This window comes from Copadichromis virginalis, linkage group LG14, assembly GCF_057382275.1.
Source record: "Copadichromis virginalis isolate Kocher_CV1m ecotype Utaka linkage group LG14, C_Virginalis_male_GT1.1, whole genome shotgun sequence".
NCBI classification, from domain to species: domain Eukaryota; kingdom Metazoa; phylum Chordata; class Actinopteri; order Cichliformes; family Cichlidae; genus Copadichromis; species Copadichromis virginalis.
The window spans coordinates 42721990-42737636 of NC_140631.1; the positions used below are offsets into that span (position 1 = coordinate 42721990).

General features: G+C 46.0%; 1 protein-coding gene across 1 annotated transcript; it reads right to left on the reverse strand.

Annotated features, from left to right (window-relative positions):
• Positions 1-3660: 3660 nt before the first annotated feature.
• rnf169 (ring finger protein 169) lies at positions 3661-15502 on the reverse strand. The gene is made up of 6 exons (XM_085431036.1): positions 15075-15502; positions 12321-12391; positions 11912-11998; positions 11748-11842; positions 11559-11652; positions 3661-8041 (listed from the first exon to the last, which is right to left on the reverse strand). The coding sequence occupies exons 1-6, from the start codon at positions 15367-15369 to the stop codon at positions 6926-6928; spliced, it is 1758 nt and encodes a 585-aa protein (XP_085287162.1). The 5' UTR covers positions 15370-15502; the 3' UTR covers positions 3661-6925.
• Positions 15503-15647: the final 145 nt, after the last annotated feature.

The window sequence follows — 15647 nt, forward strand, 5'->3', positions numbered from 1 at the left end:
TGGGGGGTCAGAGGTGGATGCAGGTCTGGAGTTGTGTGTGTGAGAGTTCAGCATCCTGACAGCCTGATGGATGAAGCTGTCTCTCAGTCTGCTGGTTCTGGGCCCGAGGCTCTTCAAACTGAAGAAGCTGTTGGACAGATGGGTGGAGTCTCTGTGATGCAGAGAGCTTTCTGGATGAGGCGGATGCAGCAGATGTCCTGGAGGGAGGGAAGAGAAGTACCCACGATCCTCTCCACTGCTCTCACTACCTGTTGTAGCTGTTTCCAGCAGGAACCAGTGCAGGATACCACACATGCAGCTGCTGAGGATGCTCTCCACAGTGCCTCTGTAGAAGGTGCTCATAATGGGGTTGAGGCTCTCGCTGCCCTCAGTTTGTGGAGGAAGTAGAGTCACTGTTGGGCTTTGCTGACCAGTGATGCTGTGTTTTCTCACCAGGAGAGATCTTCTGAGATGTGCACACCCAGGAACTTGGTGCTGCTTACCCTCTCCACAGCAGCACCATTAATGGTTAGTGGGGTGCAGGGTGTGAGTTCTCCTGAAGTCTATGCTGATCTCCTTAGTCTTCTCCACATTCAGGGACCGGTTGTTGTTGCTGCACCACTCAGCCAGATGGTTAGCTTCACCCCTGTCGTGGAGTGAAGCTAAGAGAAGCAGTCAACAGAAAAATAATAGCACTGTTTTAACGGCACTGTCTTCCAACTGCGTCCAAATGCAGCAATTCATTTACTCAAACTCATAACAGAAAGAAAGAACGGCAGCAGCCGATGTTCAGAAAAAACACAAGCTTTTATTTAGATAAAGACCACAATGGAAAGAAACAAAGAAACTGGCTTCTTTTTTCCACTGTAACGGTTTTTATCTATAAGATAAGATAACCTTTATTAGTCCCACACGTGGGAAATTTGTTATATATATATTTGTATATTACACACTCAACAAAATTCAGCACAAAGTAAGTTAAAAATCAAAATGTCTCTTCCAGCGAAGATTTAAAAAAAAAACTCAGATGTAAAATTAAGTCTTTTGTGTGATTTGGCGCATCTCAAATAAATAAATGAATAATAAAGTAGATACATTAATACTAGGGCCGCCACAAACGATTATAGTCGACTAGTCACCGATTATTTTTGCATTAGTCACTAATCAGATCATCATCCATTGGAGGTAAAACTACAGCTTACTGCACCAGCAGCATCTGCTCTTATATAACTATCATTAGCTTACAGCTTTAAGTCTTTAAGGTGCTAACTAAGAATAAAGACAAAATGATAGTTTATTAAATTTGCAGATTGTTTCGGTGAAGTTTAATAAACTCCTTCTATCTAAAATATAACAGGACACCGGAGTAAACTCTCGAGCATCTCACACTTCTGATGATCAGCTGTCTGCTTGATGTTTATTCAGCTGTGTAAAAACTTTAATCTCAGCCAAACCGATTTACTCAGGAACAAATAAAACACTGAAAAAAGCCAAACAATAACATTTTAAGTTATCTAAGTGACTCATATATCATGTTTAACCTGAGTAGTGAAAGACGGCGGTGGGTTTGAAAACGATTTGCCGGGAGTCCGCTGTTCTCACGGCTCTACTGAGCCTCGCCCCCGGCTAACTATCGAGCTAGTGGGTAACAGACGTCTCAGAAAACGTCGGAGCGCTTTTGAAAATATGTTAAACGTTTATTTTGTGACCCAGAAAGAATAATAAAAGTAATATTAAAACTAACTAGCTGCCGCCATTGTTGGAAGCTGCGCTATGAATTCTGGGACAGAGCTACTTCTTCTTCGGGGTTTAACGGCAGCTGGCATCCTTGTACATGCAGTGCTGCCATCTTCTGTTTCAGTCCGTTATTACACTCTTAAATCCTGCTACTTATTCCTGCGTCTTTTGGGAGCTTACAAAGCTTCAAACGACGCGTCGACTATTAAATCAGTCGTCGACGATTTTGATGGTCGACGTAATCGTGACTAGTCGACTAATCGTGGCAGCCCTAATTAATACCAAAACAAACGAGAAGTGGAGGTAAAACATTCCCTCTAAACAAAACGTATAAATTCTAAAGGCGCAAATCAGTGCGTGCATGATTACATTGCTCCGCCCATCAAAAATATCACCTATTGTCGGCTGGAAAACTTTTACACATGCATGAGCACGTTTGCTGGTCGAGTTGAACTGTGCTGTCGTGACTGTCATTGTTAAGATCTGAAACATTTCTGAGCACCGTGGTGGATGTTTTTTAAATTAACTTGGGGCTTTTATCTTTGAAAATGCTCATTAACACATGTTGGCAACATCCAAAAAGTAACTGGAGGGCTTTATTTTGAAAACAAAAGAAGAACTTTTGCAAACCACATCTCACTCTGATACTTCCTGTCCCACAGCGCTGTGGAGCTCAGCCAGAATGAAACACTGTTTTCAATGATGTTCTAATGTTACAGGCTTTGCTGGTTTCTATTTCACTAAGACTTTAAAGTCCTGATGCTGGCCTATAAAGCTCTGAATGGTTTAGGACCAAAATACATCAATGACCTCCTGACCCAGTATGAACCTTCCAGATCCCTCAGGTCATCTGGATCCGGTCTTTTATCAGTTCCCAGAGTCAGAACCAGACACGGAGAAGCTGCATTCAGCTTTTATGCTCCTTATATCTGGAACAAACTCCCAGAAAGCCTCAGATCAGCTGAAACACTCAGTTTATTTAAATCCAGGTTGAAGACTCACCTGTTCTCAGCTGCATTTGAATAAAGCACCAAATCCACACTTTAAGCTTAAATTTCAAAACTTACATTTTAACTACTGATTTTATCTGTTTTGATTTTATATACTGTTGTTTGTTTGTTTGTTAATTAGTTAGTTTATTTGCTTGTTGTAATCAATTTTAAATCATGCTTTTTATTTGTTCTTGTTTCTAATGTCTCTGTAAAGCACTTTGAATCACCTTGTTGTTGAATTGTGCTGTACAAATAAACTTGCCTTGCCTTAACTCTCTGTGAATATCAGACTTCACAGCAGCTGCTTTACAGCATCCTTCATTTTGATTTGGGGAATGAAACATGGAGTAACAGAGTTTGTAGCATCACCTTCAACCTGCTGAGTTTTTGATGGCGATATTGTTTGCAGTTGATGGAGGACGTCCTGCTGCACTTCCTGCTTCTTCTTACCAATCATCGGCAATCTGCGGGACGCTCAGGTGAGCGTCTCAGGTGAGCCCTGGGCTTCAGATCACTGAGTGAAGAGAAGACAGGACACAAGCCAGCGTTTCAACTCTTTTACTTTTTCTTCCAGCAGCCGCTCATACAAAACTAGTCGGTTACAAAGGATCAATGTCATCTGCTCATTTGGCACTCAGCGTGACCCCTGACCCCGTTCACCCACCCCCACCTGAACTCTCTGCACCCACCAAAGAATACAAAACAGAAACGTGCTCATCTTTAATGGTTTAAAAAAAAAAAAAAAGAGAGAAGCCCTTCAGCTCCATCAAGACTTCAAATTAAACTTTAACAGCTGATGATGATGATGATGATGATGATGAAGGCCAGGAATCACTGAGGACGCAGAAATGTAAAAAAAAAAAAAAAAAAAAAAAAAAAAAAAAGAGGAAACAGCAGGAATGTTATTATTATCTAAACCAGGGGTGTCAAACTCAAACACACAGTGGGCAAAAAAGTCGCGGGCTAACGTTAATATTTATTGAAACATATTTATTCCTCCAGATATGAGAATGAATCTTTTCTTATGGACACGTTTTGCTGAAAAACTGAATATGGAACAAGCCGAGCTTAATACTAAACAATATATATATTAGCTGTATAATACCAGTAGGCCAGCTCTGATAGTAATTTGGTATGGCTTTGCAGGCCAAATTTGGCCCACGGGCCAGAGTTTGACACCTATGATCTAAACCAATCACCTAAACCTCCAAAGGCTGCAGTTCCTCCACCGTCCAGCAGAGGCAGCAGACTCCCGTGATAAAATGAACACGTCTGCAGCCTGATACACTGTTGGTCTCTGTGGATCATTTCCCTTCATGACACCTGCATTTTACGCTCACATGGTTTGAATTCGATTCACTTTTATTTATTTAGCACCAAATCACAACAACAGCCGTCTCAAGTCGCTTTATATTGTAAGCTAAAGGTAGTAATACAGTTATTAGGGGCGTGGCCTCTTACCTCCGGTAACTCCAGTCATTGAACTGGACCTGGGTTTGTGCTGCTGGCAGACATGACAGGGAGAGAGCACTGCAATCTGTCAATCACAGGTAGCCCCGCCCTAACCCCTAACCTGCTTCCTGTGACTCTGACGGCACCATCATCTCCAAAATGATGATCAGCCAATCAGGAAAGTGTTAGTGAGCACAGAGACCAGGTGAGTGTCTCAGATTTTTGAGTTGCCACCCCCTGCTGGACATTAGACAGAATGCAGGTTTAAGGAGCTACACCTTTATTTTACATCCAGCCTGTGAGCTGCAGTCTGGTTCTAACGCCACCCAACCTCATTGTTTCTTTGCAGGTGTTCAGGTAGAGGAACTGCAGAGTAACTACACCAACACGTTGGATGTTTGTGGGCGTGTCCTCAGTTTGTCCCCGCCCTCACATCTTCTTCAGCGTCTATCATACATACGACCCCCAGAGTGAATCATGACATTACTGAGGCTCAGTGCGAGTACGGCTTTTCTAACAGCGACCCACCAGCGCTCAGCGTCGTTCAGACTGCCTCTGATCTGAGCACAGTGTGAACACAGCGTGCCGCTGCACTCAGGCTAACCACTGACAGAGCTTAGCATGGAGAAAAAACACGTGTGTTGAGGAACCAGACATCTGGACGGCCTGCAGGAGCTACAGCATCACCGATCCAACACAGATGACCTGCAAACAGAAGCCGTGCAGCTCCTTTGGAACGCTGAAGCAGAGTGTGAAGGTGAGCTCAGACCAAGCACGTGCACGCCCACCTTCAGTCTCAGCTTCAGGCTCAGGCTCCTGCAGGGGCGTGGCAGCGAGCTGCAGTTTCTGATGGTTTCAGCCTGAAGGCTTCGTGTGGACCTCTGCTGCACTGACGGAGCGATCAAAACATTAAAAAGATCCAGATTTGGAAACCACCTCACGCATTTCCTGTAACTCTGACAGTATTCGCAGCATGAAGGCAGTTTCTGCATTAAATATGTTTACGTTGCAGACAGAAAACAGCTGACTGTGAGGGGTGAAGGGTCAGGGTGGATTTTGTCCCCAAAAGCTTGAACTCGCTCACTGATTGGTTCAGCTTGGCCCAATCGTGGAAGTTTCTCTACATAGAGATGGGGCTCTAACCTCGCTGCTAAATGGCTGTCAGCTCTACAGCCACCTGCCTCACCTGCTTCCTGTGGACGTGATTTTTATAAATCAATAATTATTAAAAGTACCACAGTCAGAGCTCTGTGACCACAGTAAATTCACATTTGGTCTGAATGCACCAGCATCTGACATCACAGGCCATAAAGCTCGTCCAATCACACGGCTCCTCGCTCCTTGAGAGTGACCAGGTGAGTCTCCTGATCCGAATTCAGGTAGAAATCCTTCCTGACCAATCGGGTTCTAAAGACTGCAGTCCCCACGAGCCTCGGCAGCTCCGACTTTCAGACTGGAAGACCAGGATGACACCAGCAGCTATACTAGAGGAAGTTTATGTCCCATGATCCTCAGCTGCTGGGAGAAGTCTGACTCAACACCTCCTTATATTTGAGCGGGTTCTGGTTTCTCCTGCATTCCCAACACATGCAGGTCGGCTGGACTTTGATTAACCTGTGGAAAGTTCTCACGAGGATAAACCAGGGGTAACTTCCACCTGCCCGGGGCAAAGACGTGCTGCTGACCCCCTCTGGCCGACAGAAACCTGCGTCACAGCGACCGTCGGTGCTCCTCAGTATCACCTCAGAGGGTAATACCAGGTACATGTCACGCTTTCAGGGGTGGAGGGTTACCTGCACACCCAGAGGGACCGTCAGGTAGGAAGTGATGTGTTCAGATATGTGTTCACTTCAGATATGAATGAAGAGACGCGTGTCACGCTCTGAGCTACCGAAATACATACGAATCATGATTTTGGACTTTTGGAAAGTTCTGACAGTCTGGAGTTTTGGAGCCAATAAAAAATCACTTTTAACTATTTTATTCAAACTGGGCTTCATAAACGGTCACAAATACAAAGACAGATTTCTGTCAAACAGCAGCTCAGGCCGACACTCACGCTAGCAGCAAAGGAAAAGTCCCTCATCTCATTTCTTTCCATAAAGCTCCTTTTAGATTTTCCTCGGCCTCTGGGAGATCACTGTGAGGCCGGTGAGATTTAAATGAACTATATTAATAAACATCATCATCATCGCGTGGAGCGCACCGGACTGAACCGACAGAGTCGTGTTCGGCCCGGCAGCGTGCAGCCTGCCTTCATCTGAACCTTTGCAACAGTTCAGATGATGCGCAGGCTGCTGTGTTTGGAACGCAGCGCACAAATACGGATTAAACACCGCCGTCGCCTTCAGCGGTGTCGGGATGCGAGGCGATGTTCAGCTCAGACATTGTGACCTTCAGGGCCTCACATCCACCCTGGATCTGTAACTGGAAGCTCAACATAAACATCCTTTGCCCCGGGCCACGTGACTATGGTTGAACCTGTGAAAGCTTTCTTTGTTCCAGCTGCAGAGAAACGACTCGGCCATGCGATCTGTAAAAAAGCTCAGATTAAGCCTCTGAGTTCAAACACTTCCAGGACGTTTCCTGTGGTGACGACTGTCGCGCCGTCCTGCAGCTGAAGGTTCAGTTTTTGGTGATCTGCTGGTGTTTGGAAGAAACGTCTCCAGGTTACAAACCCGTTTGTCAGACGAGTGAAAACATTCATACGTTCATTAAACCTTCGCCTTTCGTGTCTTTGCATATATGAGATCCTTCCCGTCTGTCTAGTGCTTCTTGTTGATTCGTCTGGACCTCCTCAGACCACGCCTCCTGCGGCTCTGAGTGGACATCCAGGACCGCAGGAAATACTTGTCGGGGCTCCTTCTACGGTTCTGGTTCTCGCGGTCGAACTGTCTCTGCAGCTTCAGGGCGAGCGCTCGATCCTGCCGCTCCTGCTGAATCTGGCAGATGTACCGTTCGTCCAGCGCTTCCTGGTTGACGGGCCGGCCCCTCTTCAGATCCAAGTCGCGGCTCGAGTCCAGATGTTTGGTCTTCTGCTTCCTCTTCTTGCCCCTCCGTGAGGTAGTCTGGTTGTGGATGCTACTGTCGGACTCCTTCCTGGGACTCTGAGAGTCCTTTGGCACTAACTTACAGGACTGCACCCCAGAGTTCTTGGTGTAGGGCGAGAACGACTGTTTCCGACTGAACAGCGCCCCCGTGCTGCAGGACTCAGGAGTGCCGGCCGGCGGCTCAAAGCCTCCCTTGAAGGTCGACTCGCTGCTGTAGCGGACCGCGGGGACGCGGATCTTCACCGACTGCTTCTGGAAGCTGTCCGTGTCGCCGGCTGGAGAGTCGAACAGCAGCCTCCTCTTGTTTGCTGACGTCACTGCGTCTCCTGCCGGGGACTGGCGCGTCTTTGCACCCTCGCCACCCATGCCGAGCTTGTTATGGTTTACCTCGGAGACGGGGCTCGTCAGCGTGGCCTTGGAGTTCACCTTGAGGCTCTGGCGGTCCAGCTCGATCTGCCTCCACTTCTGCAGGACGGCAGGGCTGGCCTCGTAGCTGGTGGCCTTCTGCAGACCGCGGGTCAGGTTCCGGGGCGTGGACTTCACGATGGTGGGCTCCATCAGGCGGCCGTCCGGGAGGCGCTTGGGTGGCGTGCATGGCGAGCAGACGATGGGCTTGAAGTGGTTGAGCTCCTCGGAGATGCTGTCGTTGCTCTCGGGGCTGATGGAGCGCTCCGGGCGGGGAGGAGGCATGCACAGGAGAGCCGAGGAAGATGATGTCAGCACAGCTCGCCAGGTGAGCCTCCGATCGGGAGCGGTGATGGGGGCGGAGATAGAGCGGCTGTTCTCAGAGGAGAGGAGGATTCCTGCCGCATAGCTGTGGCTGATGCCAACCTGGCGGAGGACACAAGAACACAAGTCAGCAACCACACAGCTGTTTAACACAGGTGAAATATAAGAATAAACGCCATCACCAGGCCCCGTTTTATACACTTGTATGGATTTTTTCTGTAAAACCCGACACTTCCTTCTGATGGATGCTGTGCTGTTTCCATGCAGAGACTGGACTCTACACAGCTGGACCTGTGAGCATGTTTGAGTAGAAGGCGACTCCTTTAAGAGTTGTGATGTTTCACCAGGTATTTGAGCTGTAGTGGGGTGGTATCCACACGATGTGTCAGGCAGACAAGGAGGCAGAGGTTTGTCACTCTAATGCCTGCCTGATGGTGCAAGCTCACAGTGAAAGTTCAGGATGTGGACCCCAAAGCACTCTATAGACCAGGGGTGGGGAACTACAGGCCTCGAGGGCCGGTGTCCTGCAGGGTTTAGATCTCACCCTGGGTCAGCACACCTGAATCACATGATTAGTTCATTACCAGGCCTCTGGAGAACTTCAAGACATGTTGAGGAGGTCCTTTAACCATTTGAGTCAGCTGTGATGAACCAAGGACACATCTAAAACCTGCAGGACACCGGCCCTCGAGGCCTGGAGTTTGACACCCCTGCTATAGAGCCTTTTCCATTAATACCTGTTTGAATCGACTGGTTTTCCATTACAGACCAGTGCATTGTCATCAGGGCAATTTGTCTGCGCGTCTCACAACGTAATAGACCCTGTGCATGAGAAAATGCTAACTTCCTGTTTTAAGACCGGATGTGGGGTTTAGAGCTGCCACAAACGATTATTTTGATAGTCGACTAGTCACCGATTATTTTTGCGATTAGTCGACTAATCAGATCATCATCCATTGGACGTACAGCGTACAGCTTATTGCACCAGCAGCATCTGCTCTTATATAACTATCATTAGCTTACAGCTTTAAGTGTTTAAGGTCTGTGCTAACTAAAAATAAAGACAAGATGATAGTTTATTAAATTTTAATGAAATCTGCAGATTGTTTCGGTGAAGTTTAATAAACTCCTTGCTATCTAAAATATAACAGGACACCGGAGTATATTCTCCAGCATCTCACACTTCTGATGATCAGCTGTCTGCTTGATGTTTATTCAGCTGTGTAAAAACTTTGATCTCAGCCAAACCGATTTACTCAGGAACAAATAAAATACTAAAAAAGCCAAACAATAACATTTTAAGTTATCTAAGTGACTCATATATCATGTTTAACCTGAGTAGCGAAAGACGGCGGTGGGTTTGAAAACGATTAGTCGGGAGTCCGGTGTTCTCACGGCTCTACTGAGCCTCGCCCCCGGCTAACTATCGAGCTAGTGGGTAACAGACGTCTCCGAAAACGTCGGAGCGCTTTTGAAAATATGCGGTGTCTTGATAAACTGAGCAGATATTTGAGGTTTACACAGCTACATTCTCGCCTGAAAATATGTTAAACGTTTATTTTGTGACCCAGAAAGAATAATAAGAGTAATATTAAAACTAACTAGCTGCCGCCATTGTTGAAAGCTGCGCTATGAATTCTGGGACAGAGCTACTTCTTCTTCGGGGTTTAACGGCAGCTGGCATCCTTGTACATGCAGTGCTGCCATCTTCTGTTTCAGTCCGTTATTACACTCTTAAATCCTGCTGCTTATTCCTGCGTCTTTTGTGATCTTACAAAGTTTCAAACGACGCGTCGACTATTAAACCAGTCGTCGACGATTTTGATGGTCGACGTAATCGTGACTAGTCGACTAATCGTGGCAGCCCTAGTGGGGTTGTACGTTTCCGGTAGCTTTATTTTGCGGTCAATCGCTACTGCGAAGGTGGACTCAAAAATCATGTCCAAAACACGAAAACGGAAAGATGGCGTTAAGTTACAAAGAGCAGAGGTGGGAACACTCACCACTGCTGTGTCATAAAAAAAAAAAATCAGATGATCAGTTTTGACGTTTGAAGCGTGCAGATCGATTGGTTGTTTACGTCACTCAACACAAGCAGAACTGCATCACTGCAGCAGAAGCACATCTCTGTATACAGACAGTTCTTATGATTTAAACAGGCAAATGTTCAGCACTCAAACTGCAGGTGAACAACAGTCAAAGCCAGATGTTTCCCCGTTATGTCCATACCAGTACACACCCACACAGCATGTCAACAAACTATGAAAAAAAGCCACAAAAAAAATAAATGAATGATTGCTGGTAAGGGTTTCTATACGTTAGTATTCACGAAGGGTATGTTGTGACTTGCCTTCAAAATTACAGCGGTCCCTCGCTCTAACTCGCTATAACGCGGTTCACCTTTCGCAGATTTTTTGTGTGCAATTTTGCATGCTTTTTTATTTTTACAGCACATTGCGTTCGGCTGCAGACCATTGTTGATCTCCTCCGTGCCGTCTCTCCTGTACAGTACAGAATCGCTACATCGATCGCTGATTCATTGATTCATTAATGATTGATTGATGTTGGATTCTCTCTCAGCTGCTCTATTCTCATGTTCTGGACCCGAAAACACGGTTTGATCTTTGGTTTCATCCTATAATACTGGAATTATTTTTCTACGAAGGTTTGAACTTTGAGAGTTTAAGCAAGAGAGAAAAGTGTGAAAATGTTCCTGCCTGTCTGAGAAAAGTGTATAAAGTGTAGTGAGGGGCTTAAAACATCTCAAATAATTGTAAAAAATAAAGCTGGGCACTTCACGGATTTCACCTGTTGCTGGTTATTTTTAGAACACCGGCGATAAACGAGGGGCCGCTGTATACAAACACTCAAAATAAAACATTTGAATCCTTTCTCTCTTTTGCTTTGAGGCGTGGGGGAAATATCGACACGTCGACATCGACATCTACAGATATATTCAGTAAATTCCCACGACATCTTGAGAAATGTAAATCGCCGCTTGATTCATCCATTTGGTTGACTTGTTTTGGAAAACCCGACCGTAAACAAGACGTGAATATCACACCGGAAACGAGGCGCCCTACAGGAGTTTCCCCACCGGAAGTAGCACACGGTGCACAGAGTCTATTGACATGTGACACGAACACTAAGACAAAGGTGCACGTCGAAGCAAATATATGCCTGCAGCTCACTCTGTGGCTTTTCATCACACTCGGGGAACGCAGCGTTGTTTTTGTAGCCATCTCCTTTGATGTAGCGTTTCAAAAATGGCGGTTTTGATTTTACTGAACGAGAAGCTCTCACGACTCATCCAGTGACGCTACTGACCAGCCAATCATGTAGTCTGATGAAGTCACATTTTATTACCTGCTCGGACCGCTTGGAACCCGACCAGGTACTATGACCTAAAGGTAACCCTGAAAACTGGGGCTAATCGTGCCGAGCAGGTTCTAATGGCAGAGGGGCTTAACGATCCTTCTCCCCGCAGACTGAACCTGGATGGCTCCTGAAGCATACAGTAATCTGATTACACTCTCTAACACAGCCTGATAAAACACTATTTCTTCTGAAGTTCCCACAGACGGGAGTCTTGATCACATGACATGACTGTCTCACGTACCCGGTCCATCACGGCTGCCGGCTGGGTGACAAGTTTCATCTTTCCTCCTCCATCCTCCACAGGATCAGTGCAGCTCCTGCTCCTCTGACAACTCCTAAAGAATAAACACAGAGGTCAGAGGTCACACCCCTGTAGTCTGTGGTACGTTCACTGTCTGCAAAAGGAATAGGACAGGGTGGTTGTGCTCACCCAGCGGATGAGTTTTTGGTTTTCCTGATAAAGGCTGAGATGTTTCGGATCCTCCTGCTGATCGGCTCCTCGTTCTCGGAGTCAGACAGGACGCCCTGAGGAGGGACAACAGCTAGTTAAGACAGCTGCTGCAGGATGAAAACATTCAGCCTGTCATCACTCACCGGATCTTCATCACGACGGACTGACTCGTCTTTACAGTTCAGAGAGCTCCTCCTCTTCACCTCCTCTCTGTCGTCACACAGCAGCAGCTGAAACACGGAGGGGTTAAAGTTTATTTCAAGGGCTAAAACACAAAGATTCTCCTGTCTCCACGAGACGACGCAGCATCTACGAGGGTATATCGAGACTCACAGTGGAAACTTTGAGAGAGAGGTGACTGCTTAGAGAGAAAACTTAATGTAAACTTAATGTAAACTCAAATTAAAGCCAAAGTTCTCAAGTTTGATATCGGCAGCCTGCAGAGCTCTGCTTTTCTTCCTCAGCAATAAAACACTCAGCAGGCTCGGTCGGCTGTGACGAGCTTAACCACTCACAGGTGATCACAGGTTTACCTGCAGCTCTCTGACTCACCTTGTGTTTCCCGCTCGGGCCTGAAGGAGCGTCGGCAGACTTCGGGATGAGCACCGGAGAGACGAAGAACTCTAAAGGAACACAGCCAAAGAGAAAACAGTCAAAGAAGCCACGCCCCTAATAATTTAAAGGCTTAATACAATTTAAACAGGTGACTTTGACTACTAAAATTCTACTGTTCACTTCCTGTCTTAAAACTTTGTAATAACGAGCTCGGTGCACGTGCAGTAAACCTGTGAGCTCACAGCTCGGGCACGGTTTGCTCCACTCTTGGCTATCTGTGATGTCAGAGAGACACGACAGAAGCCCAGCATCAGACAAACAGGGATTATTGTGAACTGTGAATCACACAAAGCTGCTCAGATACAGCCTAAAAGGAAAAATGCTAAAGGTGTCAGTATTGGGTCAATGAATAAAACATGATCACCATCAGCACCTTCTGACTTCATCCAACACACATAAAGCCACTGAGTCTCACCCGAGCTTTCTTATGTAAGAACTGCTGTCAGTGCAAGTCAAAGAGTACTTACAGTATTTATGGTTCTCCTGCTGTGTCCTGCTCTAAGTACTAGTAATCAGAGGTGTGGACTCGAGTCACATGACTTGGACTCGAGTCAGACTCGAGTCATTAATTTTATGACTTTAGACTTGACTTGAAAAAATGTTCTAAGACTTGTGACTTGACTTGGACTTTTACACCAATGACTTGGGACTTGAATTGGACTTGAACCGGTTTACTTGAAAAGACTTGATATTTTACCCCAAATATAAAATTTAACACGCATATTATATAGAGATTGAAAATGTGACGTCATTCACGGGTAGAACCGCAAAGGATTCTGGGAACTCGTGGCAAGCGGTACTAGCGCACGCAGGCTTTCAATTGAAATCAGTCACACAGCGATAAAAAGAAACACAAAAATGTCAAGAAGCTGTTGTATTATTAACTGCAATAGCCGGTCGCATGACAGCCACGGGAAGCCGACGGGTAAAGAGATCGGTTGTTATCGGATTACGTCGTTGAAGAGAAATTGTTCGAGCCATGTTTCCGAAGTAACAAAGACGCGACGGATGGCCTGGATTGCAGCCATTCAAAGATCAAATATAACGTCCCAGAACCCTCCAGCTCACAGGTTAGTCTGCTCCAAGCATTTACACGAAGGTCAGTGTTTTTTAGTAGTTAATGCGTCATTTTTCTTAACATAATTGGTGATATAGGTTACAAGCAAGTCTGGCGCTGAACAGAAATTGTCGCGCTATGCTCCTTTGTTTATTGTGCATAAATAGTAAATTGTCCTGACACAATATTGCGTTTCGCTTCTGTTATTATGGTACATTGACAAAAACATATACTTTTATTCACAGGATAAAACAGGTTTTTTGTATCACTAATTGCCCAGTACGATTACAGCATACAGTATTATTGTCACTGCTACATTTCTGTAATGAACCAGAAATTATTTCCACTACTAATTAATTACCGTTGAGCTCAAAGTTCCTATTAATAAACGGTTAAGGAATGTGTATTTATGACGACAATTTGTGAGACTGGTAAACTTATGATACGTACGATGGTCTTTCGTTCTACACGGTGCATTTCAAGGTCCTGTACCCATCCGTCGGTAAACTGTACCTGGGCTTGTTGCAGTGACCTGAAGTTACTAAACTTCATGATCGTATGCACTCACTCCAAGAACCGTATGATTATAAATATGCATATAAATATGCTACGATGAGATAGCTGACTTCATCTAACTAGCAAATGTTGTCCAGGCTACGTTGGTGATACAGTTTTTTTTAATGTGTATGATATTTTTGTCATGCGATTTTAAAGCTGGTCCTACAACCGCATCCAAGAATAACATGCAGCTTATCTCAGAACTGTCGGTGAAAATTATTCTTGGAGCTAGGTTTAATTGAGCTGCATTTTAAAGAGGTGCAATTTCACAATTTGTGTATATTTTCTAAGTTCACTATTTTGTCATGTGTTGAGAAAAACACAGATTTTAAAATTACATGGTCTAATATTTACATTTAGCATAACTGCAACATTATTTTTTCGTTTGTTTTTTTTAAAGACTCGAAAGGACTTGAAATTCAAAGTTTCAGACTTGTGACTTGACTCGGACTTTTACACCAGTGACTTGAGACTCGACTCTGACTTGCCTGACATTACTTGAGACTTGACTTGAGACTTGCAAAACAATGACTTGGTCCCACCTCTGCTAGTAATAACCCCCTTGGGCTTTTCCAGCCAGTCACTGCTAACAGAGTCCACGCAGTAATACCTCCAGTACTACTAGTACTGCAGTAACTCAACTCCTCCTCCAGCTGTACATGTCTGGACACATTCCCCATCTGCAGACCTGAGCAGTGCCACATGACATGTGACCCTGCTGCCTATACCTGTGATCAGGTGAGGTCACTGTGAGCAGTCACGTGTCCTCTGAGGGCTGTTTCCATGGTTTTCTCATTGATTTGTGTCCACACGTTGACCTGTGATTGAGCCTGTAGCTCCATACAAAACTCCATAAAGAAAAGCGGGGATTTTTACGCCTGCAGCTACCACACTTCATAAATGTTTTTCACATAAAACTAACCTTTAACATTCTTAAAACCGCGCGCTGCTCACGTTAAACTTTATTAAAGTTGATTTCATTTAAATTCCCGCTGTTTTCTGCCGTTAAACAAACACCCTGCAGCGGTGTGATACAGCGATATCTGCACGGGCGATTCCCCGAGAAGCTCACCGACCTCTCCGGCTATCGCAGTCCCTCCCGCCCGGCCTACTGCTGCTACTCTCGTGGTCGCTCCTCCCGCGGAGCCGCTCCTCGCTGCCGGAGTGTCTGGGGGCTAGGCAGAGCGGACAGGCCAGGTGTCTGCCGGCCGGGCTGCCTCCGGTCTCCGCGCACGCCATGCACTTCTTGGATTCGTACTCGGGTGGGCTGGACCCGGACCGGCACCGAGCTGCGAGCCCGGCCCGGGACGTGCCGGCGGCCGTGGCGCTGGCCGGTCTCCCAGGCCGTTCGGCAGACCCTGCGGTCGCCATCTTCCCTGGTGAGTCTTCTCTCTCCGGTCCGCTCTCAAAACAAACCCCGCCCTGCCGCCGCCGAAACAGCGCGAGCGCAGAGGAGTGGACGCGCGTGCAGCCCGCCAACCGGAGCCGCTGAATCACAGCGGCGCGAGCCTCCTCTGACGTCAGGTGTCGACTTCAAAATAAAACTAAGTCGTTGCATTTTATTGTGCATTTCCAAATTTAGAAAATAAAAAATAACTTGATGGTAGTCTGTAAAAAAAACAAACATGTAAAATATGTAGCAAAATGTG

What these genes read in the sequence shown, in the direction of transcription:
- rnf169 (XM_085431036.1), bottom strand. Translation starts at nt 15,369, where the DNA reads ATGGCGACCGCAGGGTCTGCCGAACGGCCTGGGAGACCGGCCAGCGCC. An exon ending in GCCCGAGCGGGAAACACAAG is followed by an intron (nt 11,999 to 12,320) that starts GTGAGTCAGAGA and finishes TCCGTGTTTCAG; the next exon opens with CTGCTGCTGTGTGACGACAG. An exon ending in TCCGTCGTGATGAAGATCCG is followed by an intron (nt 11,843 to 11,911) that starts GTGAGTGATGAC and finishes GTCCCTCCTCAG; the next exon opens with GGCGTCCTGTCTGACTCCGA.